Genomic DNA, 27,177 nt, shown 5'->3' with positions numbered 1-27,177 from the left:
ACAAGTGGGACGTCACTGCAACCGATTGCTCGATAGCATTACAAAAATGAACATACAATTATTTTAATATTTCTTTGACATGTTATTCAAATTACGTTTATTTTTAACTTTTAAATGTTTTGTTCGCTTTACCGCAATGACATGCAGCAGTGTGGCAACACCGAACCGTTTCGCAGTTCATACCAAAAGCTTCGCTTATGCTTTTGAGCTTTCGTTTTCTTGTTCTTATTTGAGTTTGCAGCAGTGTAGCTTATTGGAAATCGCTGTTTCGGCAATTCGAAAATAAGTTTCAGTTGCAAAAAGCTGGCGTCGCGCGCGGACGTCGTTTGTGATGGTGGTTGGTGGTACGTCGGCATTTGCATTTGCATTTACACACACACATTTTGTATTTATTTCTCACCAACCCAAATAATGATGCGTGCGCGTTCGAGATTTTTTTAAGTGTTTGTTGTAAGAAACAAAAAACGTACATATACATAGTTACAAATGATTTGTGATGGTAAAGAAATTAGCATAATTTACAATATACATTTACAACACCGTTAAGAAAAGAAACAACAAAACAGTATGCAGAGCTCGTAAAAATCACGACGAGCGGCAGCAGCAGCACCACCAACAACAACAAACGTATATAAACAAACGTGTGCAAATCCATAAAAAGCAACAAGAAGAACAAGAGCGCGAGGTACAAGAAGAACAACAATAACAAGTGTAAATTGGGCCGATGCGGCTACCGCCGAAAGCAAAGGCAAATGAAAAGCAATAACAAGAACAAGAACAACGGCCAATTAAAATTGCTCTGCTTATTGCACAGGCTGCGCTGCCGATACTTCTATTTGTATTGGACCTTTTTGATGCCAATGCCGATGCTGATGCTAATGTTGATAGACTAACGGTTTCGTGGGTGGTGGCATTCGATGTTGTTGTTGGTTGTTGAGGGTGGTGTTGATGATGGGTGGTGGCATCTCTTCTCTCTCTCTCACTCTGTATCTATAAAAAATATAATATATGTACATATGTATATATGTAACTTAATTAAACTGCAAAAACAAAGTCAAGTGTAACAATTGTCGGGTCAAGCTAACTTAATTGAAATTCAAATATTGCCAGCTTTTCGAAAAAGTGCAGTCAAAAGCAAAATGAATGGTAATTAAACCATTCTGCCTTTATATGAACGGTCTGAGTGTGTGTGTAAGTGGGGAGTAGAGTGAGCGAGTGAGAGAGAAAGTGTGTAGTGTAGTAAGAGAAAAAGCAGATGCGAAAATAAAAGTGCAAGTGCCAGTTACTCTAACGGTTGCTGATATGTCATCGTTGTTGTTGCCGTTGCGATAGAAATGCGAGTTTAGAGTGCGATTGAAATTTATCGATCGACTCGAAAAGAGCAACAGCAACAATTAGAAGAAGAGGATTAGGGTTACCTGCAGGCAGTAGCGGTGGCAGAATGCACTGAAACAACGACAGCTTTACCGGCGGCCTGAGCTTAAGCCGATGCCGATGTCGTTGCCGAAGTCAGCACCGGTAAATAGCGGGACAAGGCCGTCGTGTCGGTCGGTAGGTACGCCGCTGTTAGCTTTGCGGTCAGCGTGAAAGTTCATGGCATGCGTTGTGTTGCTGCAGCGCAGCAGCAGCGCAGCGCCGCTAAAGTGAAATCTTGTCAGCATTCTGCTCTGCTTGCTCTTCTGTGGTTTCGTATGCGTACGTATTGGTGTGTGTAAAGTGTACGCGAAGTAAATAAGCAACAACAACTCGCGGTCTTATGCATTTTTGTACTACATTTTTTTGTGTGTTGTTTTTGTTGGTGTTCTTGTTTAGTCAAGTGAAAGAAAGAAAGACGCATGAAACCGCGACGCAAGAAGAGGGCGTAAAATAAACAGAATCAGTGAAAACAAAAAAAAAGCAAAACGAAATCAACGACAACGACAACTTTTGTCAATCAAAGAAGCAGCGGCAGAAGAAGAAGAACAACAACAACGACACGCTGCTGTTTTGTTGCTGTAGTGGCGGCAGCAGCCAACAGGGCGCTGGCAACGAATTGCGGTATGTGCTTTATTATTACTTGATATTTTAAATCTACTTTATATATATGTAATTACATACATAGTATAACATATACATACATGTATGTATCTATTCTATATACATAAGCATACCCTTTTATTACAAAAATTTGCACTCTCACTCATACTTACTCACACACATGTCGATAGTTATGGACTTCGCGTTTAGTCTGTAATTTTGGCAGACACGCTGCCATAATAAACAAGCGAGATGAAATTCAAAATGTAGTCCACACACACACACACTCTCACTCTCACGCTCTTGAGACAGAGTCAGTAGTAAACGAAGAAGAAGAAAGCAGAAGCGCAACGATGCGCATTAGGCGAACCACATGCACCGCAAATCATTTACATATTCAGAGCATGGCCAAAAAATGAATGCATTAGCCAAATGCCAAATTCGCTAATGGAAACAAACTTTGTTTGTGTATGTGTGTTTGTGGAAGAGTGCATATTTAATTATGCTAAAATGTTGCCGCTGAGTTATTTAATTAAATAAAAACAATAGAAAGTTACGTGCGAATCTTGTGAATATTTTTGTAGATATTATTAGAGATTTGTTTTATTATTCATTTTATTTTTGCTGTGTATGCTATTCTTAAATTAGTTTCACAAAAAGTTTTCTCAAATGTCGGGGTAATAGGAAAATGTCACTAGCTTTCTGAAGCAGTTTTCTGGAAAAGAAATATTGAATCATTTAACCTTTTTAATCTGAGAATAGAGTTCTCATATTGTATTTTCTATTTCTACAAGCGATATTTTCTATTTACTTATCTGTCTATATGATTAAGTAGATGAACTACGAAAAACCAAAGGTTTTATGAAAATCTTTCTTCATACAAAAGTTCCCTGTGGTGTTGATTTCTTTAACGCTAAATTGAGTGTGGAAAATGAGGCAAACTGATGTTGTGTATTAATTATATTAAATACATTTTCTAAGAATTTGCTTTAACAAAATAAAAGCATTAAAAATTTACTACACTGATGAACTCATCTTTATTAAGTTTTTGGGCAATTTCAAAGATCTATAAAATGTGAAATTTTTAAATGTTTCAAGTTGCTTTTCGGAATTTGTTATTAGACTACTTCAAAAACAACATTTATATTTATGTTTATAACACAAATATATACACACAAGTGTAAACATGTACTATATGTACATATACTATATATGTATGTATGAATGTGTATGAGTTTGGAATTTGAGTGAGAATGGCAAAAGGTATGCCCCATAAACAATATACACTATATAGCACAGAGAGATGGCTATGGTGTAAATTGGTATAGAAATTAACGCTAATATCGATGCAAGGGACATAGACAAATTAACAGGAATAGATGGTAATTAAAAGAACAAGAACAAGCTGAAGACACAAAATAAAACAACAAATATAACATACGGGCAAAATGTGCTAAAAATAGACAAATATAGCTCTGACGCGGCAGTAGCTGCCAATCTACCAACTAAAGGCAACGGCAACGGCAAAGGCGGCTGCTGCTGTGAGTGTGAGAGCTTTCAAGTTCGAGAGCGAGGGTCGCTTTAAACGTATATGGCAGGCATAATGTGTAGAATACATTTAAGTAATCCATATTTCGTATTCCGTTGATAGCTGTTGTTTAAATGCGTGTGACCAGAGTTCGTTTTTCGGGGGTTAGTTATTTTTGGGGACGATGTTTCTATACACACACACACACACAAAGCGAGAGACAGACACAGCGACAGGCGTCTGACAACCCCAAAAACTGTAACGATGGCGTTGGCGATGCGATGCTGTTGCTAAAACTTTGAAAGAATTTTTTACCGGCGGGGATGCTCGGCTTGGCTTTATTTTTTTTGTAGTCTCGCTCATCCTATTGCTGCTGCTGTTGTGCTCATCTCCTTTGCTAGGCATTTGTATTGGCAAACTCTGCTCTACTCTGTCACGCATAGAGCACACACACAACAAACACACACACAGACACATATACATGAATTTCCATGCAAATGTCAAAGCTGCCAAGCGTCGACAACGACAACGTCGTCACTTTGCTTCTTCTACTCCCAAACTCTTCTCTCTCTCATCTTCTCCATCCCTGCGGCGGCCATGCGGCAAGTGTAGCGGATTTTATTTGTACAGGAATTGCTGTTGCTACACTGCCAGAGATCTATGTTAATCGAGAAATAAAAACGACCTTTGGTCATTAACAAGTATATTTCATAATTTGCTTGAAATGATTCAATTCTTAGGTTATTTAAAATATTCTATTCAATTTTTATAAATCAGTCTCGATTATTTATATTATTTCGTCAATATTATTATCAAGTAAATTCTATTCATAAACCCTCATTTGAATATTATACCTTTTGCTTATTGATTTATATTTATATCTTTAAATTTGTATTTATTTAATTTGTACTCGCTTTTAATCGTATAAATATTTTAAATTTAAAAAAACTAAATTCGAAAAAAAGCATTTTGTTTTTATCAGTGTATTGTTTATTTTGTTGCTGCTGTTTCCTTTTTGGGTCTGGCATTCTACGCGCATTCTAGACCAACAACAACAGCAGCAGCAGCAAGTGGGGGATGCGACAGTGCAAAAAAGGTGCGTTTCACTTACTTTCGGACAGACGTCGGATGAAAGGACTGCTGGAGAAGTGGAGAGTAGAGGACAGGACGGAGCAAAGCAAACTTTGTAAACTCACCACCAATTGCCAGTCCATACGCTCTCTCCCACTTTGGCGTTCTCCCCATTTCTCACTCTCTTCTTGGCTAGCCGCACTCTCTTGCCTCTTACCGTTCACCTCTTCCCACTTCGCTCTGTGCTTTTTATTGTGCTGCGTTGCGTTATGTGTCGTTGTGTTGCGTTATTTTGCTTGTTCTTAGTTCGGCTTTTGTTTTATTTGGCAAATTGTTTGGACAAACAATTGCATATTTTTGCAACACTCTTCAAATTTGGAGCGTGCATAAGAATTGCAGCACTCAACACGTCAGCGGTGGTTCCATCTTCTATTTTTCTATATATGTATCTATGTATGTACATACATATCTCACATGCTCTCAGTATAACAACAATAACAAAGAAAGTAGCAAGTAAAGAACGCGACTTGCAAATACCGCGTATTCAAATAATATCGTAAAGTTAAAAAAAAATCTATTTCATCAATGTCCCAAATCTAACTTTTACTCGGAAAATCTCTATTTTAAAGTAGATCAATAATTATCTCATTTCATGTAGAGCATCAGAATATGAATTGTGTTTGAGTGGACTATAAACTTATTAGCCTTAAGTGGAATAAGAGAAACTGGCTCTAATATAAAAAATTAATTTCATTTGCTCAATTGAATTTAAACAATCAGGTATTTTTAAAGTGTAGCACGAGCAATATACCCAAGCGATTTAAGTTCATAAGGAGAGCATAAAAACGCGTGTCAACAATGTTCGACTTCAAAGATGACTGATTGTTAAAGATATGCACATACATACATACATTGGTATGGTATATAGTACTATATATTTGTATGCACATATAAAGCAACTGTCGCATTCCAAGCCACGCACAAAATAAAATCGAGAAACCTGATCCGAACTTAGAAAGCTTCATTGCGCATAAAGAGACAACATGCCAGCAACTATCTTCTGCTCTGCCTTGTACTTGTTGTATAAATTTACATTTCAAGCATAAATTTACATACTCACAAGCATTACTTCGCCCCTCCCCCCTTCCCCATAGTCCCTCCGTGGCCTCCATCATCCTCCCCATTATTTTATAGCAGCTTTGTTAAAGGGTAATACAATGTACTTGTCTTTAGCTTCGGCTTTGGCTTTAAGAGCTTAGCATTTGTTTTGTTTTTGTTTTCTGCCTCTTTTTTTTTTGTTTCTTTCATTCCTCTGCGTACTTACAATGCGAACGAGTATTTCTTTTATCCCTATCTTCATCAGTGTGCACAGTTATTACGGGTATTATGCTACAATCAAGTGGCAACAATTTACGACATATGTTTCAATGGGATAAAATACAATTTCTTCATGACCATGTAATGACATACTTGCACAAAAACAAATTTAAGAGAAAACTTTTTTTATATATTTTTTATTATTTGTTTATGCGTAAAATAATAAAAATATAAACTTATAATTTATTAAAAAAATTCTTTAAAATATTTAATCGTAAAAAAAAACAAAAATAAAACAAAAGCAAAAACAAACAAGAAAAATCAAAATAAATTATTACATTATTACTTTTTAGTTATAAAGAAATAAATTGAATACAAATTTTATAATTATAATATATTCGTGTTAAACTGTAAATTATTTAAAATAAAGAATTAACCTTAAATTTATGCTAGACCTTAATGTAGGGTATTTAGAATTCTGATTGTTTTGTCAGTTGCGTTTGGCATAACTTTTGTTTTTTCTTCTTTTCTCCTTGATATGCCATTTTCTTTTGGCACTCGCACACAAGCACACGGGCATTTACGCACACACACACACACACACAGAGAGCAAGAAGGATACGGAAGCCAGAAGCTTCTTCTTAAGTCGTTGTTATTGTTTTGTGTGGATTTCACTTCAAAAAAACACGCATACGCCGACACAAATTCACACACAGACGCACACGCACACATACACACACACAGTGACATTCCTTGCATGATTCCTGTTTGGTTTTCCTGCTGCTGCCACATTCCATTAAATACAACAAATGCCAAAATGCGATAAAAGCAGCTAAGAAATTAAAAATATTAGCCAAAGCAGCTACACGCACACACACACACACACACATACACACAAATACACTCATGGCCTCACACACTCATACACATACACCAAATTAATGCCCAGCCTGCGGCTAGGAATAGTCCTGGTGTTGGTCCTGGCACACACATACACACTCACACACACACTCGCATTCTCACACGTACATACATGTGTATGTGTATGCATATCTCATATATTTTCACTTGCTGAAAATTGCTGAAAAATGTCAAATGAGCAACATTTGTCGTCTTTGACCCAAAAAAAGAAATAGAAAAGGAAAATCAAAAAACGCACCCAATAAAAGCGCAAGTTATAGGTTATGGCAAAAACTACAAATAGAAATAAAAGAAGCAGGCGAAAGAGCTGGCGACAAATATGTAAAAAAGAGTAGGACAGAGGAAGAGTAAGGGCAACGTGAATACTTGATATTTAGCAGTGTAAATTTGTTTTACACTTAACGCCGAGGTACGTTCGATAAGTAGTTGAATGATATGGCATTTAATTTCATGTATAATAATGCTTTACATTTGCATGTTTTTTTTGCATTATTATAATTAACTTAAATAGAGATGACATTTAATTATGTTAATGAATGTGTTTTCGGATACTAAACCAAGCTTTGTTTATCGATAGTCGTTACAAATGACAAACTCGTCATCGATAATTTGTGGTGATAGTAGCTCGATAGTTTGTTTTCTTTATTCGATTTTCTCTTCCTGCAACGCTGAAAAGTATGCTAAGGAAATGAAGACGAACTGCTTATCGTAATCAAATCGGTTATGCGTCGATTTGTTGACTTTCGACGCTGTGTGTATGTGTGTGTGTTAGTTCTTTTTGGCGGAAATGTAGCCTTGGCATATGCAATACTTTATTTTATAGTATCATCGCCTTCATCATTGGCGTCATGAAAAACCGACATCGACTTGTCACCAAGGCATGGTCATAAAACTTTTCGTACTTTTGGCTGTTGTTGTTGTTGTTGTTCAGTCGCAACTTTTTCTTTTCCTTTTTTGCTGTTGTTATTGTATCTGTCCTTCTCTGCGTGGCCTTTTAGTTGGTTTCCGCTCTAAGCGTTGACTCTGATGGTGATGCCATTGTTTTTATGACGCCACTTTCCAGCACACAGGCACACACACACACACACGTACACATGCACACCCAGGTCACACATACACATCTGTGTAAATGTGCGTGAATGGACAGTACACTAATACAAAGCTGAGCTTTGCAACGTCCGTTTTGTTTGAGTTGATTGAGTCAACAAAATATTGATGTGTGTTGCCTTAGCAAGCTGTCAATCAGCTCGCAATACGCCGGAAACCCGAAACGGGGATTCTCCGCCATTCTGCCAGGTGCCAAGGGGTAAGAGGAATCGATGGTCAAAAGCCGAAAGCTTACTCCCAATAGTTACTTAATAATTTTAGAACAACCTTAAAAAAATGCTAGAAATCGTTTGACTTTAAGATAATGAATATAATATTATTTACTGGAATTGATATTGGAATTATTCTAGCTATTCGTGAAACAACAATTTGCTAATCTAAGATCTGAGATAAAAGTAAACATGTTTGCCACCGTGATTATTGTATAAAGCAAAGCATATATCAATCATTCACTTGTTGTACAAAGATAAGATAGCAGTCAATCTTTATGCTAAAGTTTCGCTGAATAAATGTGAAAATCAGTGAAATACTCCAACATTTAGTATAGTTTGCATTGTCTGCTGCAAAGCAAAGTGTAAGCGCAGAATAAAGCAATTGCGTTATGAAAATAAAGCCATACTGTCTAAACAACCAAAAGTACCAAACAAACAAAAGAACTGAAGTTGGATATGCTCAACTGTAAGATACTGTGACTAACTATATTTTACGAAAATTAATGATCAGCTTAGCTCAATTTCGTATTATCAACATACAGCTGTGGACATTGAAATAGCAGTGCGACAGAAACAAAACTCCATAACGGGTTAGTTAGTTAGTTCTTGTTAGTTGGTCGCTTACACATTGTTTTTGTAACATGGGAACATCAAGATAGGAAACAAACAAAAACCCCGTTAGCTTTGTTCTGTTTTTCTGTTATTTGAATATTTTTACACAAGTGCACAATGTGTTGGCTGCTCACTGAAATAGCAGTTTTTCATTTTCTTATACATATAAAAATTAGGACGTACTTTTTGTTATGTTATGTTATGCTACCCTGCCATGCAATGGCTGCCGGGTATACAAATAGAAGGTTTCTCGAGGGGCGACCCAGACACATTAGCGACTCGTTTGCCAACAACAACAAAACAAAAAAGGCAGGCCTGAGAGCAGGCAACAAGATGACAAGGTACTCCACAACACCGTATTTACCTGGCCACACACAAAGCTCACGCTTGCCGCATATTTCCATATTATGGGGTATACGTGTATATGCTAGTTAAGAGACCTGCCTACCCCTCCCCGTCCCCCTCTCCATCCACAAGCGGGCGGGGGAACTGTGCGATAAAGTCGACGCCAACATGGGAAGCGTCGGCATTTCGCCTAGCATTTAAGTTTTTTAATTGGTTTGGAACACGTCGTCACGCAAATGCGACCCTTCAGTCTCATTGCGACCCCAAAATGAGGCATTACCAGTTGCCCCAGAATGTCTTAGTTCCCCCGTCGTCGTCTCTCTCTTTCTCTCTTACTCTCTTGCTTCCTTCTCTTAATGTGTCCGACGCAATTAAGCTTAAAGGCTCAGCACGATGCTGAGATATTCCACGATATTTACGAAATCATAAAACAAAACTAGCGTTCACATTCTTTACGCTACACTGTCGTTATAATGATTTCGCTGAAATTGTTATTTAGCTGTTTTTTCAAGCATATTATTTGCACTTAAGCTAATGTCAATCTTGTTGAACTCTAATTTGGAATTTGTTCAACACGTTAAGCGTGTAAATGGGAAAAGTTGATAGGAAAACAACTGTTCCGCATTTCTATTTCGCCATGATTTCGCATTCATTTATAACTATAGAAATATTTCTTCAAAATTGTTAATTTTAATTGTTATGCAATTGCTGATATAAATTTATTGCGAATTTCAAATGATAGCCAAAAACAATGCTGGGAAAAGTTGATAGAAAAAAAGTGTTCCAATTTTCAATTTCGCTTTTATTTAAAGTTAACAAATTTGTATATAAATTCTACTTTAGTTTGCTAATATTGATTGTAATACATTTGCTGATATAAATTTAGCAAAAACTAGCTAGCAAAAAAGAATGCTGGGAAAAGTTGATGGGGAAAAACTGTTCCACATTTCGCTTTTATTGATATTTACAGAAATTCCACTTAAAATTTGCTGATTTTAATTGTAATACTATTGCTGAAAAAAATTTCTCAGAAATTTCAATTATTACCAAAAAAGTATGCTATCTAAAGGTAAATTTAAAAAAAAAACTTGCTTTATTAAAGCTTAGTTTTATTAAGAAATGACTGTAAATTTAGTTGACACTAAAAGAAACAATGTGTTGAAAATAAAATTAACTTTACACATGTTAATGGTACCTAACAATATCATCGCCCAGCTCCGTTAGCTCTTCGGGTGTGGCGCAACACTTCCACGACTCCTGCACGCCAAATGTGTAGATGGTTTCGTGAAAATACAATTCACTGGGCATTATGAAGGCAGTGGGAAAGTCGAGATTGTTTACGGTATCAGGAAACTTTTCCATTTGCACACTGAAACCCGAATACTGAAAATATCTGGCACAATCTTTGCCCATAATCGGTTCTTCGTCACGCGAATCGTTGGGAAAATCGTTGGCCGTGCAAAAACGCAGACCCGGCTGATTGCTGTGGATCTCCATGAATCTACCGGACTCGGGATGCAGAATTTTGCCCACGAAATGCACAATATTGGCATCAAAGTCCTTGTCGATGGCATAGCAAACATCGAAACCAAGGACAGACTTGTGCTCAAATTGCCTCAAACGATCGCCAATAAATGCCGGCACTCGCATATCATAGATCGTATTGTTCACCGTAGAAAATCGACCCGTTGGCATCGATTCCTCGTTCGTTTCAATCGTATGCTCGGCCGCAATCACCAGACGATGCTCCAAGATGCCCCGGCGGCCCGCTCGCTGTCCGGCCAAATTAAAGTAGCAATGATTACTGATATTCACAGGTGTCGTTTGATCCGATCTCGCCTCGATGCGCATAAAGAAACGATTATCATCGTCCATGGTGTAATGCACCAGCACCGTCAAATCCCCCGGATAACCCTCGTGGCCATTAGCCGAGACATGTTTGAGGGTAACACCATCCGGTCGTATCATATCCAGATCCCAAATGACACGATCGAAGCCCACATAGCCGCCATCGATCTGATGCTTATCGTTCAGATTCTTTGACACATGCACTCGTCGTCTGTCCATAATGAACTCGGCGTTGGCAACACGATCGGCTACGCGTCCCAACATGCATCCGAAGTGTCTGTGGCGATTCTTCTCGTAGCCGGCCACATCGTTGAAGCCCAGCACAACGTCCTCCACATTGTGATACGCATCGGGGCAGCTAATGCTCTGTATGGAGGCCCCCAGTTGAATAATGGAGGCGGTCAGATGATTCGCATTGCTGATCGTATAACGTCGCACGACTTGCGCTTTTTCCGTGAATGGATTGATCGCAATGCCGAAAATGTCCTCAACCACTTTGACCATTTTGGGAATTAACCGATGTTGCTGATGAAACACAAAGAAATTCGAAAAAAATTTGAAAGCATTACAGCTTTTTACTCTGAAATTTGTAAAAAAGAAAATGATAATTGATTATGTACATAAATACGAAACATACTAAGGTGCGAGAATTTTAATTTTGCAGAGTATTATATCAATTTTATTAATATTTCAGATATAAGATTGTTAAAATAGCGCTACGAAAAAAGCAAAGTATTCAAACAATTCTAATCATAAAATGTAAATAATGACTGTGGATCGTTAATGTATATTCGCAGAAAAATAAAAGTTCAAAAATCAAGAATTTGGTAATAATAACATACTAAAGAATTGTTGTCTTTGAGAGAGTGCGCCAAGAACATGCAAATCATAATGTTAGAAAACACATCTTGATTTTAAGAACATTCAATATAATACCCAAGTTTTTATTAATATGAAGAAAAAATCTTCGCTCCCTCTTTTAGAATGCAATTCAGAATGTTTTGCTCAACTAACAAAGCTAAGATCGATAAAAACTTTAAAGAAATTTCAATGGATTACAGAATTTTGTAAACTAAATCTACAATTTTTGGTTTTATTTTGAAAATTTGGCTTTTTTTTGACTACCGTTCTTAGTTTCAAGAATTTGTTCTTAAAGTGGTTTTATTTCAAGAATACAATTTTAAAGATAAATGTTCTTCTTCTTCTTGATTTTGTTCAGTGTTGTACTTACAGATAATTGTAAAATACAAAAGAAATAGAAAATATTTTTTATTTATATTTATTTGAAATATTAATGAGTTTTTTATGCAAGCAAAACAGTTGGTCAATGACTTTGCTTAATTAGCGCTGTCCACTCAGCAAAACAACAGTGCTGCCAATGGAATGACGTGGCGTTGCCACATGTTGCGAATATCGCAACAAAATGTTATTGATTGTAGTTCAAGGTTCAGCTAGAGCGCTATAAACGGGTCGGGTTCGTTGGCTTCTCCACAGTGAGTGAGATAAGTGAGTAAGTAATCGAAATAATGCAGTGTTATCTTATCGAGAATATCGTCGCATTTGGTTCTGCATTTCGAACCGTGATCTACTTAATATTCGATTTATGATGTGAACTGTGTCGCGACTCGCGACTACAATGAAATTGTTAATCATCGCTGTGCGCCAATTTTAATTACACGCATTTCCACCAATAACCGTGACAAGCACTGTTAATATTAATTGTGTGCCCCGAAAACTGAATATACATATAGTTCAGCATGTGACTGAGTCGATTCGATTTATCTGCCATATATCTGGCCATTTGTAATTGCCATAAACGTTGGTGGATCTCCGGGCCTTTAGCCATAACCTAATGACTGTGGCTTGTGGCCTAATCACCATTCTCTCCCTCTCTACCAAAAGTCTTTGTATGAAGAGTTAGTTTTAATATTAGAGCAGTTGTTGGTTTTATCTGAAACCTGGCCAATTACGTGCCTCGCTCTAGTATGCATATCGAAATCGATAGCATTATTAAATATGTCTATTGATTGGCCAATGTAAGGACATGTGGGTGTCTGTGTGTGTTTCTCCTACCATAAACCTTCCAATTAATTTGCGGGTTTTCCATTGAAATTGCAGAACTCGAAGGTGGCATCTCAAGGTTGAGGCACTTTTTACATTTCCAAGACACTTGTCCTTGCTAAAGTATTATATTTTCAAATAATAGAGTCATTATTTAGCCATCACCTTGTTTACACAATATTCCCTCTTTGTTGTGGTCTGGATTGTGCTAGTTTCTTCATACGCAAAATAAGTGCTGTAAGTTTACTATATTTACTCACACTACAAATCGAAAATAGCTGAGCTAAAAGTGAATTAGTTTCTTCTCAGAAATGTAATAATGTAAATAGCAAAGTATTTTTAATTGACTGTGAAGATGCGTGACGAATTGCAGATTTATAATCGTATTCCCTATATAAATAGAAATACAGTAGAATCCGGTTATAACGACGCCGCTTATAGCGTCCGTCCGGTTTTTGTGACGATGACTTGGTGGGTCCCCATACTAATTAAATTGATTACAAAATTAATTTGCTGTATTTTAAAAACCTATGACAACCATAAAATAAACCAAATTTTATTTTTACCTTTTTTGGTTAGTGGGACTTCCTTGAAAGTCACTATAACCGGATTCTACTGTATATGTTTATATTCCCGGAAAATGAATCAATTTAAAAGCCAACGATGTATGACGCATTCCATCACTTGGCTTATCGCTCAAATATACAAATTTGTCCATTAAAAATCGTTAATCTTTGCAATGAGTTGTTTTGTTTAATTGTGCATTTCTACGCAATAATTATAATTATCAAGGTCCGCTTGCCGACAATTGTCTTTAGTCATGCCTACTAAACGGACACACGACCACTGACTTATATGTGCTTTATATATATGTATTGTGCACAAATCTAAATATATATCACTTCTTTTTTTTTGGATTGTGCGGCAGCATTGATCACAACACTAAAACAGCTGTATGACGCGATTAGGAAACACTAAATTTGTAAACATTTTCTTATTGGGCATCGGCAACCATGCTGTGCAGAAATCTATATACTTTATCGCTTTATATACATACTATATGTGTGTGCAGGTCAGATATTCTATCAGGGAAAGTGGAGTGATTTCGTTTATTGAATTCCAATCAGTTAATCTAGTTTGATGATAATTTCAAACAAATTCGTTTTATGATTTGATTAGCCAAATTGCATTTTATTTGAATCTTTTCGATTTTCTTTGTTATTTATTTTGGTTTTTTCTTATACTGATTGATTAAGAAATGAACTAAGATAAATAATTAATATTCATTAAACATCATTTCAGAGTCATTGCAAATTTTGAAGCATATGGCAACGCCAAGTCATGGCAGCTCTGTTATTTTGTTGAGTGGACAGCGCTATGTCATTGTGGAACTATTTCGTGTTTACAGTATTCATTAATATGTAATATATGTATATTACTATTGAAGTATTATATACTATTGAAATTAAGATAAATAACATACATATTTTGCTAACTCAAGCATGTCGCACTAATATTATCTATTACAATAAAATACGACGGAGTTAAAATTATATTTCTTCTAAGGAAGGCATAAGGAAAATGTACATTTTTATAATAGAAACTTAACTTAATTTATGATAGGTGTAGTTATATTCAAGCACTTTCTTTTCTGTAAATTAAATGCAGTATTTAATACTATAAAATTATATAGTATTCTTTTGTTTTATGGAGTTTAGTCAACTGCATTTACAAGGTGTCGTTTAGTATTAGCATTATATTTATTTCCCTTCTTGGAAGTTTCTAATAAGTTTTGGAATAACTTTGGAAGTGTCCCCATAGACGTGGCCTGTGCTGTGCGTATTGCAAGTAGATTAAGTGCGAATGTTGGCAAAGCTTCAAAACACTTTGGCCACACTATGGCGCATAGTGCATACAATATATGTATGTGTGTGTCAGATAGCGTGTGTGTAGTGTATGCACTACTTGCGATTGTAACGAGTCAAACACAAGTAACTCCATATGCATATGTTACTTAACGCACGTCTTCCCTCTTCTCCCTTCTCTCGCCCCTTTGGCACCCCAAATGTGGTGACACCCCCGCAAAGCACCCTCGGCTTTTATGTTTGCAAGTTTATTTTGCATATTTTGTTGTTGTTTGAGCTGCCTGAGACAGCTGCAACCTTAAGCTGTCCAAGTTGCCATTGCGAGCTTCGAGCTGAGCTCTTGCTTTGGCTCATGTGTGTGTGTGTAGGGGGGGAGGGGAGATTGGAAGGAAGGGATTAGGTGTAGGTTCAGAAGGGTTGAGCTTGAGGTTCCGGCTGGGGTTGTGAAGTGTCGCCGTCAACGAGTCTCTCTGACTGCTTTGTTGCATACGGAATATGGGCAACGATTCAAAACGTTGCAATTGTGACAGCGACATGGGGAAGCTAACACCAGACATGACACACATCACGCACACACGCACACACACTTGCTCAATATATTGAGCCAACTCAAAACTGAAAATCCAATTGAAATTGCAACTTAAGATTGTGACTAACAATCGCAACAATGTGCATACAACTAATAAGTAACTATGTAGTTGGGTCAAAGCAGATAAACTTGATGCAGTCTTCTATTTACAAAAACATTGCTTTAAGACACAACAACTTTATCTGCATTCGACAAGGGGGCACAAATTTATTTGCTGCTCAGATTAGCATGTTTCAAGTTGACGCCGAACACGGATTCCCAAGGCTGTCTGTGCGACATCCGCATTTATGGATCGATGCTGCTGCATTCCTCTCCAACTATTAACTATTATTGGTGGCCCATTCACAGTTTTGCCTCGCTAGCGCCCTCTGGCGTTCAGAATGCGCCGACATTATTAATACATTCTTCCGTTTGCCAATTTACAAACTTCTTCATCTTCTTCTTCTTGTCAAACTAGCTGTTTTGCAAGTTTTGCGGCAAGTTTGATTGAAGGAAATTGCTGCAAATGATTCAGGGCAACCTTGATGACGAACTTGTGCTATCGCCATAAATTACACAAATATTCCTTTATCGCCCCATATAAACTAAAAGTTGTACAATGATAAAGTTAAAGATAATCGATTTAAAGTAAAGTCAAGTCACTGTTGATATAAGGAAAACAAATGTTTTAAATTATGATTTCTTTAATTTTTGGACTTTATGTGGAAAACGCATTTTTATATTTTATTTGAAATATTTTAAAAAATTGGTTAATTTTATGTAATAATGTGGATTATAATTGTAGCTTATAGTTCAACGATTTACTAGCTTATTCGGTTCATTCCATTTCTTCCTTCCTTTCTTCCTTTTCAGATGCCTGGACTCGTGGTCTTCAGACGTCGTTGGTCTGTTGGCTCTGATGATCTGGTAGTGCCAGGAGCATTTCTTCTGGCATTACATTTTATATGGTAAGTTCGCTATCGAGCGACAGATTAGTCTAAAACATTTCGATGCAAATACTATTCCATGTCTTTTTTCTTCTTCTCCATATATTTGAACTACAGTTTTGTGCTTGTGGCTGTCTCGTTAGTTTTGTTTGAGTACGACACAGGTGTTTTAAGTGTTAAACTATTGTTCTATCATCTAATAGGCTATTTGTTAATACTATTTTGTAAGTATAGATGAGAAGACTTTAACAGCGTACTATTGATTAATCGCATTTATCGATTGCAGTTTCAATATGTGTAGAGATAGGCATTTGTGTGATCTCGATGCGCGGCAGCATTTTGGATTCCGAGGCGCGTACATCGATCAATATATGGATATATCTCAAAAGCTGTAAGTTCATTTGATTACTCGATCGATTTATCGATAACACACACTACTTATCAACACTACTAATCTACGATCTTCAACGCACAGTGGTGATATTATTTGATATTGCATGGCTGATACTGGGCTCAATTTGGCTCTCACATTACTATGTCGAGGCGCCCATCGACGAGGCCAAAAAGATCTTCATTGGTGAGTATAGAATGAACTGGTTCATTTTAGTGTAAAATACTTATGATATTGGTTAGGCATTGTATTTAAATTTTGCACTTTTCTGAAATACTTTTCAATTCTAATTATACTTTGTAAAATGTCAAGAGTTATCTTTGATCGTCGAAAGCTCTTAAAGTTCTTACTGTAGAACTAGTCATTTTATCAACGCTGAATGAATAGAGAAGCTAATAATAAAGCAATGGATTACAATTTTACTAAAATACTGTTAAATTCTAGTTAGTCCTGAATAAATTAAAAAAAAAAAGTGGTCAGATATAGTTGGAAAATTTATCTTCGATCGATCTAAAGCGTTCCTAGAAGTTGTAAAACTAAGTTCATTATGGAGTTCCTTTACTAAACCAATGGACTACATTTTGTTTTTAAATACTGTTGAAATCTTGTTAGTTCCAAAAAAATTTAAAAAAACAGTAGTGAGATGGAAGATTTATCTTCCAACGTTCTAAAGCGTTCCTACAAGTTCTAGAACTAGTTCATTGTAATAGTTCCTTTCAATATGAAGCAGAAACTCATGTGACTCGTACGCACATCCCTTACAGCCATAATCATCTGCAACTGGACGCTGGTGTTCATCACGCTGATAACCATCTGGTGCACGTTCGATGCAGCCGGACGTTCATGGGTCAAGATGAAGAAGTACCAGCGATCCATGCGTGAGACTGAATCGCGTTTCAACTACAAGCGCAGCAACAGCATGAATCGCAACTGGCGCCAGCGGTAAGTTCTCTGATCGATAACATATCGATAATCAATAATGTATCGATAATCGATAACAGATAGCATATCAATGCCATATCGATTATCGATAACATATCAATAATCGATCGATACATTTTTCCCCTCTCTGCAGCAAAGTAATGCGTGCCTATCAGGACAGCTGGGATCATCGCTGTCGCCTGCTATTCTGCTGCATGGGCTCCTCGGAGCGCAATCGCAACTCATTCACGGACATCGCCCGCCTGCTCAGCGACTTTTTTCGCGAACTGGACGTGGTGCCCTCGGATGTGGTCGCCGGTCTAGTGCTGTTGCGCAAATTCCAGCGACTCGAACGCGAGGCGATTGTCAGGCAGCGCAAGAATGGCACCTACGAGTTCCTCAGCGGTGTGCCCATCACGGAGCGCACCCAGTTCCTAGCACTCAACGATGCCAAAAACTATGACTTCTTTCAGACCGTCATCCATTACATGTACTTCGCTCAGGGCGCCTACGGTTGGCCCATGTACGTCATCATCAATCGCAGCAAAATGTGGCATCTGCTCCCAGAGCTCAAGTGAGTATTTATCGCTATAACTTAATAACAACACAAAACAGAAGAGGATATATATATAGCTGATTAAACATAAAAACATAACTAAAAATTGTATAATATATACTTGAAACTCAAATGAAGAAAACATAATAATTTTGCAGTAGTTGGGAATTTAGCTGAGAAAACAAGGTTTATAAATGGGTACCAAATGAAGTGCCTAAAAGGGATTAAGACAAATAAACAAGAGGAAATTTATACCATAACCCTAAAACCAAAGAAACTTTTGAAGCTGAAAAAGAATTGAATTCACATAACAATAAACTGGAGAAAAACAAAAGAGTTTTCGATAGAATTTTAATGAAAGGATTCTAGAGAACCAAATTGTTGAATACCTTTCATTTCTTTTTGTTCACCACACAGATGCTTTGGCTGCTGTTGCGGCAGCGGCGACGACAGCCAAGTGATCCAGGACAATTGCTGCTACTGCAACTATGCGGCACTGAAGAAGACGCTGCAGCTGGGCGACATCGACATCGTGTATGCCACGTACCACGTGGATGTGGGCGAGACGCCGTTCTTTGTGGCCGTCGACTATACGCAAAAGAAGATTGTGATCAGCATACGTGGCACGCTGAGTATGAAGGACATCCTCACCGATCTGAATGCCGAGGGTGAAGTGTTGCCGCTGCAGCCGCCGCGCGATGATTGGCTGGGACACAAGGGCATGGTGCAGGCGGCGATCTACATACGCAACAAGCTGCAGCAGGAGAATCTCATTGAGCGGGCGTTGCAACGGAATGCGGATCGTTTGACGCACACCTTTGATCTGGTGCTCGTCGGCCATTCGCTGGGCGCGGGCACAGCGGCCATTTTGGCCATTCTCCTGAAGCCGGATCATCCGACGCTGCAGTGTTTCAGCTACTCGCCGCCAGGTGGACTTCTGAGCATGCCCGCTGTGGAGTACTCGAAGTCGTTCATCACGTCCGTGGTGCTGGGCAAGGATGTGGTGCCACGCATCGGCCTCAATCAAATGGAGGCGCTACGTGCCGATCTCATCAATGCCATACAGCGCAGTGTCGATCCCAAGGTGTGTATAGAGAAGTATTTTAAAATGTGTAGTGGAAATTAAACGTTTCATCTCTATGCAGTGGAAGACCATCTCTTGTTCGGTCATCTGCTGTGGCTGCGGACCTGAACCCACGTCCGTGGTTAACATGTCCGGCCAGGATACGCACATCAATCAGTATCAGGAGGTGCGTACTTGATTTCAATTTGTGTCCCTAACAATTTCAAACCTTCTCTCTCTTTCTCTTTGACTCGTTTTAGGAACGTGGCACAGCTCGTTCAACCAGCGCGCATCCAACGGACAGCTCAATAGCTTTAACACTGCATCAGCCCTTATATCCGCCCGGTCGCATCATTCACATTGTGCGACATCATCCCAAGCCAGATGAGTGAGTAAATGTGTCCCAATTTTACAACTTTCACTCGCTAGACTGTCTTTAAATTCCACTCTTAAGCGTAGTCTTAGTAACGTTTCAATTCTGCGAGTTGAAGCTGTTGAAACAGGTGGACAGACAGAAAGACAAACGCTAAGAAAGCGTATTCCAACGTCGTGTATTTTGTAGCCTCGTTTTGCGATTTCTTCTATTGACTTTGACTCTGTTTTTGTCTGAAGCGAGATCCGCTTGACGCACCAACACTAATTGACAGTTCCATTGATAGTGTATGTGTATGTGTCTGTGTGTGTGTGTATGAGATAGTGTGAGGGCATGTGTGTATGTAAATTATCAGCTTAAAAGTCAAACTGTGAACAGAAGGCTGCCTAGTTGACACTGACGCTGACTCATCAGCCATGACGTCAGATCTGTCCGGTTTCTGACTTCAGATTTGTAGGTGAGGCTTACGCACAGTGGCGCAAGAATGTGCGAAAAATGTTCGGTGTCAAAGTGTTCTCAGCTGCAGGAAAATGTTTAAATGCTCTTCTTAAAATTTCGTATTTTCAAATTTGAGTTTCTTTATTAATATTTTTTAAGAAAACAATTTAATTGATTTCTTTTTATTATCAAAATCGCATTAATATTTTTATAAGAAGTTAAAACACCCATTTATTTTTTTTTTATTTTTGTTGTGTTTATTCTTAAGAGTTCGAGTTAGGAAAGTTCCACATTGGTTTCAGTTCATTAAGTCATAAATGTGGAAAAGAAAAATTGTATTCAATTTGCCAGTTGTTTTATTTTAGTGGCAAATAAACTTCGCATACATTAGTCGCACATTTGAAATGTGAATTACGTGATGTGTTCGCCTACTCTCGTGTTGTGTTACTTTGAACCCCATAAAATAAGCAAAGTCTAAATATATTTAAATGCATAAAACACGATACAACAAACAAATGTCAATTTAATTAATTCCCGACTATTTTTTCAGGCAAAAATACGACAGTGGTTGGAGGTAGGCCCAAGAAGGTTGCACAGATCACAGATGCCGATCGTTTCATAAAAAAAAGAGAATGCGATCGATCGCATCGTATCGTATCAGTGAAAACGAAGAAGCGCAACCCAACTCTTATCTCTTTCTCTCTCTCTCTATTCTCTACTCGATATATGTTATATATACATATATATATTCTACTCTTAATCTCTTTCTATCTTTTTTGTATAATCGTACACACATTTGTATATTTGCCTTTTTTAGAATAGTGTGACATTGATTTCTCAAGTTCTTATTGTTTTTTCTCCAATTTGCATGATTCGAAGCATGATCTGGCTGTTTCAGCTCCAGCTCCAGCTCCAATTCCAGTTCCAATCGCCCGAACTCCACGCCCCAATTGAACCAACCCAGTTCCATTCCTCTCTCGCTCGCTCTCTCTTGCTCCTTCTCTTGTGGGAGTGAGAGTGAAAAAATAATAAGTAGAATGTTTTGTTTTCTACATACATATACTATATGATTGTTGCATGTCGTCTCTCTCCCAATCTCTCTCTCTTTCACTCTGTCTTCTCTTTCGATGTCGCTGTGTGTCGTCATTATTGACGCACTCGATATATCGATCAGTCGATTATATATTATAGTATTTGTAGTGTTGCCTTATCATTTCAATTTCCATATCGATAACTAGAATCCAAGAGTTTTGTTTTGCCTATCGATCGTAGTATAAACCACAACCTTTATTTATATATATATATAGTATATATACACATCCATATGCAATATTATTTTGTGTAGCTGCTTATTGATGTGTATATATACATATATTCCTTTGGTTGATACCGACATTAACAATAAAAAAAAAAAACAAAACAAATTACAAATCGATAATCCATAGAAATCGATTAGTCAAGTAACCAAGAAACAACAAAAAAAAAACCAAATGCCCTTACTTGTGTCTTGCAGAAATGTGCTCAAAAGTCGCGAGCCAGTCTATCAGGCTATATGGGCCGATTCAACCGATTTCGATGAGGTGCTCATATCACCTGTCATGCTGCAGGATCATATGCCCGATAAGGTGCTCGCCGCGCTCAAGAAGGTAATTTCGGAAGCTGATGGTGAACGTACATCGGTCCATAGTTCTTCCACAGCCAGTTGATCAATCAATCAATCAACCACCCACAATCAACAATAACAAAAACAAAATACTAAATAACCAATAATAATTGATAAATGATAATAATAACGATAATGTTGATAATGATGATGATGCTCGTACTACTTCTCGTCGTACTTTAGATACAATATATATATATATAGATATACAAGTATATATATAGTTATAGCACCGAATTAGTTGCGATATTGAAATAAGTGAATGTATTTGTATTACGAGTAGCCTAATTGCTAAGGCGTCGAGTGTTAGTGTAAAACAAAATCACAATCACACCAACTCACACGATTGATCAATCAATGAAACAAAATGACACGCTTGAACCGTTCAAAAATCAATCAACCCACATCTAAGCCTAAGTCAACGAATATGAACTTTTTGATTGCACTTTCATTTGAAAGTTTCAAATGAAATTCTTGATTTATAATTATTATTTTATGTTATAAGCTTCAAATTTAAGTTCAAGTTCCAAGTCCCATATCTTAGCCCATTTCATCATCATTGTTTTAGCCATTACATTACTTGACACGCTAACTCGTTTATCTAAACTGAATATTCGATATTCGATTTTTAACTTATTGCCTATTTATTTATTGTCTAAGTTATTGTAAATGTAATTGATTTTCTTGTCGATTTTTCGCCTTAAAATACTTTAAGTTACAATTGTACTTTGCATTTCTCTATAATTGTCTTTATTTATTTATTTATTTACGTCTTTTTTTTGTTATTCTTTTTGCTTCAAAGAATATATATACACTTGTCTATACAATTTGCATTTTTTCATTTGGTTTATATTGCCTTGCATCGTGGGATATTTATTGACATGACAAATTGCTGACAAGACAGACTTCAAATAGCTGTGACAAATGCAAACTGCGATACAGCGTACCAGATACGAGATTTCTGCTAAGCACATCAGCATGCTGCTTGTAAAGTATCCAAAGAGCGAGTCAAAGTGTAAGTAACGAACGATTAAATGGACAAGGTTAGGAATTAAAGTAACAACAAAATAATGTGTAATAAAGTAGGGATTAGAACTGATAAGGTAATAAGTATCAAGAATATACATTTATTAAACAGCGAGTAACGAAGCAACGTTTACAAACTGACGAGTAACAAGACAACGATTAGCTACAGACGAGTAACGAAGCAGCGTTTAGAAACTGACGAGTAGCGGGACGCAGCATTTAAGCTATTATACTCATGGACTGCGGAAAAATAGGAAAAATTATGTTAACGATCACTTAAACTTCTTAAGAAGTTCGACGATTCTCGTTAATGTCGTTAAGCTTGGTTTTTAAGCTTGTTTGCTTCGACGCATTTGTTCTATAATTTTTATGAATATTTTTTCCGGCCGTTTTTTATTTGGTTACAGTTATGGCTTGATTATTTTGAACTTTTTAAAGCTCAACTTTAATTGGTAAGTTTTTATTGGAGATTCACACACACACACACACACACACACACAGATACACACAGACACATTATTAATAGTACACAAACAAAAGAACAACAAAAAAACAGTACTGCATGGGAATGTTTGTTTGTTGTAAAAGTACCGCTTTTGTACCGCTAATGTGCCCATGTTGCGATAGTGTTGCAGTAATTTATAGTCTTTAGTCTAAACAAATGCAATGAAACAATTCCCCCCCTCGTCAAACATAGTACATACTATTTTGAAATGTTAGTTGTTAGGTTATGTTGTTGAGACAATCTTCTCGAATATTGTATTGTATTGTAATTGCGGACCTGTGAGAGGCGTAGCTAGAGCTAGAGAGCTATAGCCAAATAATCCCTGAAATAAAAGCGAAACAGAAAATAAATAAAACCAAAAATAATAACATCAAGTGCTTAACTTTTGCGATATGTAATGAATCATTAATATTGACATTTTGCTTTTCGTTTGTTTTGTTTGTTTATTTGTTGTTATTTTACGATAATTGTGTGCGGCGCTAACCGATAAACGATTAACGAAAAAAAATGATAACCGATAAACGACATACGCTCTAAATACGATCCAAACGAAATTAAATGATGATGTACAGGTCGTGTCATGTAGAGATCGTACCGTAAAGGCATGTACTACTCGTAAACGTAAAGATAACACGACAATAACTACAACTTTAACAACAACCACGAATACAACTACATCAACAACTACAACAATAAGAACCACTTCGACAACAACAACACAAAATACCGATACCAGGTACAATTGCCTAATTACTTAACAAATGACTAATGTAACTTAAACAATTTTCCATTTTGCTCTCTCGTCTAAAAAAAAAAACAAAACAAAAGAAAAATACCAAACAAATTAATATAAATTATGAAATCAAGTTTATATCTCTGTCTCTCTCTCTCTCTCTGTCTCTTTTTCTCTGTCTTTCTCCTATGCTCAACCTTAACCTCAAATAGTTATGTACGATTTTTGTTGTTTCATTGCCTCTGTCTAAATGTAAATCGTTATCGATAACACCAAATTCAAATACGATTCTCCCAAATCCCAAAACTTCACAAAATACATACATATATCAAAATCATGTTTCTTTATGTATAAATAACAAACACCCTTCTCACCATCCCCCTCTACCAACAATCAAACGCTATTCACCCGCTGTGTGTGTGTGTTGTATTCTTCATTTCTATTTGCAACTGTCAAACAAAAAAAAACAAAAACAAAAAGCTTTCGCCATAGCCTCTCGCTCTATGTCTCTCTCACTCACACGCACTCGCAAATCGCACTCGCTGTTGCTGTCCTCCATTTTGTATTCCTACTCTACTCTCTTGTACATACATGCGTGTGTCTGTGTGTGCGTGACTCTGTAGATCTGTACACATATATGTATGTATGTATATGTAAATCTAAACATTCAGTATTTATTAACTGGCAAAAAACGAAGAAGAAGAAGCAGTATACGAATATAAAGAAGAAAAACGAACATTCGAATTTGAAAATTGATTTTATGATCTTTGTGCAGGTTGTAACAACGAGTGGTCCACGCAAACCCCAACGCCAGACCTCCAATGCCTTCTCCACAAACTCCACGGAACAGGAGCCGGAGCAACTGGAACTGGAGCTCCAACCGGAGCCGCAACCGGAGCCGCAACCGGAGCCTGCAGACAGTTCCTACACGAATCTGAGCAACTGCATCATGCTGACGCCGACGGCACAGCATAAGCTCTGCCTAGAAACATCGTTTACCAATTTGCAGCAGCAGCAGCAACAACAGCAGCAACAGCTCCAACTGCAACTGCAACTGCAACCGGGAATCGTAGGTGGCAGTAAAACGTCCTCGCTGGCGGGCAGCATCTTTGGCCGGAGCCAATTGAGCTCAACGACCACACAGCCGTATGACAACATATCAAGCGTGCTGGACGACAGCATTACAACGGTGATGAGCATGCGCAAGAGTCCCAGCTCGATGCTGAGCGAGACCACAACCATGCTGCTGGACAATGCGGAGGCGCAGCCACGCCTCAAAGCGGTTGCCTTTGACATGGCGCCGACACCCACAACGACACCGACGCCGCCCATGCTGCACCGCCAGCTGTCGCGTCAGCACTCAGAGAAGAAGCCTCGCACGTTGCCACTGACGCAAGCGTTGCGTCGCGCCTCCGTGGCAGGCAACGTCGATCTGCTGCACGATGATTGGTATGGACTGGCGCCCTTGGCCAGTCCGGAGACACTGTCGGAGATCTCAAGCGTCTCGTCGCGCAGCAGCGTGCCCCTAAGCAGCCTGGCGAACAGCATTGAACGCTATCTGCAGCATGTGGGCGTTGTCCAAGGCATGCCCAAGGTGCCACTGGAGGATATCTTTGAGTCGCAGCTGCACACACCGAAGGTGATGCGACGTGCACCAAAATTCAGCGAGAATCTCGCTGGTTGTGCGGAGGATTCACGCAATCTGGATCAGTATAAGCGTTTGGGTCGCGTCTTTGTCACGTTTCCCCGCATCTTTCCCGGCGACTCGGCGACGGCATCAACGCTGCAGCAACAGCATCAGCAACTGGACTCCAATTCGAGTGACGATAGCTTCGAGTCGGCGCACAGTCTGCAACAGCGTTTGCAGTTGCCACCGACAGTGGCATGTGCAGCCAGCTGCTCCAAGTCCGCCGATCAACTGGATGAGCCCGGCGCCAGTGTGGTCAAGAAGTTAACATTCAGCGATAGCAACATTCTAGCCGACGAGCATTGTTTGCGCCTCTGTCCGCATTGTCCCTGTCGCAGTGATGCTGGCCGGGATTGCTGTACACGGCACGAGCATCAGGAGTGCGCCGCAAGCAACAACAACAACAACAACACGACCACAGTGGGCAGCACGGATACGAACAGCAGCTTCTACAGCGCCAATTCGAGCACATCGCTGGAGCAGCAACCAGCAGTTGCTCCTGCTGCTGTTGCCAGGCAGCTGAATGGCGGCTGCGGAGCTGCAGCGCTGCACGACGAGATACTTATGCGTCCCGGTGTCCTTGAATCCCATTTCCCTGTCTATGGCGGCGGCAAGGAGCGAAAGGAGACGCCGGCCATTGTGGCGCCCGCATCGCCAACGCCGCTCAGCCTCAATGGGCAGTGGCCCGATGTGGTTGGCGGTCGTGTGCGTAAGCGTCTCTCGTCGGAGGAGTTTGTGTTCACGCGACCCGACGAGCATCATCTTCCCTCTCATTTAGTACAAATCGGCGGTGATACTCGTGGCAGCTGCGTGGGGGGTTCCCCTGCAAATCGCAAACAGCGACGCGGCTGCGCAGCTGTTTATCCCGTCGTTGGTAACAATGTGGTGCGACGTATCGGCAACGCTGATGATGCCGTCTCTGTCTCTCCCTCGTCCATTAGTAAATTCTCCCGCGCACGCGTCGCTGCAGCGTCCTCTGCCAAGGTGGCGGCGGCGGCAGCGACGGCTGGTTTAAATAACGAAAGTAATGTTTAATAATTATAATTAGTATACACACACAACACATAGACACCTAAAATCTAAGCGTAGTTGAATGCAGTACCTAACAATCTATTGTATTATGCGTTATACACACAAACACAAAACAACTGAAAACTCAACATTTTGCAAAAGATACCAAAAAACAAAAAAACAAAACATGAAAAGTGAACTTGACGTGGAATAAATGCAATATATATATATACAAATATATATTTTTTTGTGCAGCCAGCTGAACATATGAGGAGCAGCCCCAAAGCAACAAAAGTTTTAATAAAAATGTTTTAAATAAAATGAAAAAATAAAAAAACGTTACGAAAATAAAAAACAAACAAAGCTTTTATTTTGCCCATTGGAAATACGAG

General features: G+C 38.5%; 2 protein-coding genes across 11 annotated transcripts; one reads left to right on the top strand and one right to left on the bottom strand.

The window, feature by feature from the left end:
- Positions 1 to 265: 265 nt before the first annotated feature.
- Positions 266 to 27,080, top strand: LOC132795200 (diacylglycerol lipase-alpha). Of its 10 annotated transcripts, none has more exons than XM_060805786.1 (15): positions 295 to 499; positions 1,813 to 2,037; positions 16,345 to 16,439; positions 16,536 to 16,642; positions 16,705 to 16,809; positions 16,894 to 16,995; positions 17,574 to 17,751; positions 17,885 to 18,304; positions 18,704 to 19,370; positions 19,432 to 19,536; positions 19,610 to 19,737; positions 20,711 to 20,734; positions 21,674 to 21,806; positions 23,927 to 24,090; positions 24,863 to 24,942. In XM_060805786.1, exons 3-15 carry the CDS (start codon positions 16,345 to 16,347, stop codon positions 24,867 to 24,869), a joined length of 2,235 nt encoding a protein of 744 aa, XP_060661769.1. In that variant the 5' UTR covers positions 295 to 499; positions 1,813 to 2,037; the 3' UTR covers positions 24,870 to 24,942. The 10 variants fall into 10 exon arrangements, with proteins under 10 accessions (XP_060661761.1, XP_060661759.1, XP_060661760.1 ...); XM_060805783.1 differs by lacking the exon at positions 24,863 to 24,942 and adding an exon at positions 24,300 to 24,564; XM_060805785.1 differs by lacking the exon at positions 24,863 to 24,942 and adding an exon at positions 24,183 to 24,564.
- Positions 10,217 to 11,588, bottom strand: LOC132796848 (galactose mutarotase). The gene has a single exon (XM_060808169.1). It carries the CDS (start codon positions 11,479 to 11,481, stop codon positions 10,315 to 10,317), a length of 1,167 nt encoding a protein of 388 aa, XP_060664152.1. The 5' UTR covers positions 11,482 to 11,588; the 3' UTR covers positions 10,217 to 10,314.
- Positions 27,081 to 27,177: the final 97 nt, after the last annotated feature.

Source organism: Drosophila nasuta, chromosome X (assembly GCF_023558535.2).
Source record: "Drosophila nasuta strain 15112-1781.00 chromosome X, ASM2355853v1, whole genome shotgun sequence".
In the NCBI taxonomy this organism is placed as follows: Eukaryota; Metazoa; Arthropoda; class Insecta; order Diptera; family Drosophilidae; genus Drosophila; species Drosophila nasuta.
This window is presented reverse-complemented; position numbering and strand designations above follow the sequence as displayed.

Coding starts and splice junctions, on each gene's coding strand:
- LOC132796848 (XM_060808169.1), bottom strand. CDS start 11,481: ATGGTCAAAGTGGTTGAGGACATTTTCGGCATTGCGATCAATCCATTC.
- LOC132795200 (XM_060805778.1), top strand. CDS start 16,345: ATGCCTGGACTCGTGGTCTTCAGACGTCGTTGGTCTGTTGGCTCTGAT. Junction 18,305..18,703: donor CATCTGCTCCCAGAGCTCAA/GTGAGTATTTAT, acceptor TTCACCACACAG/ATGCTTTGGCTGCTGTTGCG. Junction 19,537..19,609: donor ACATCAATCAGTATCAGGAG/GTGCGTACTTGA, acceptor GACTCGTTTTAG/GAACGTGGCACAGCTCGTTC.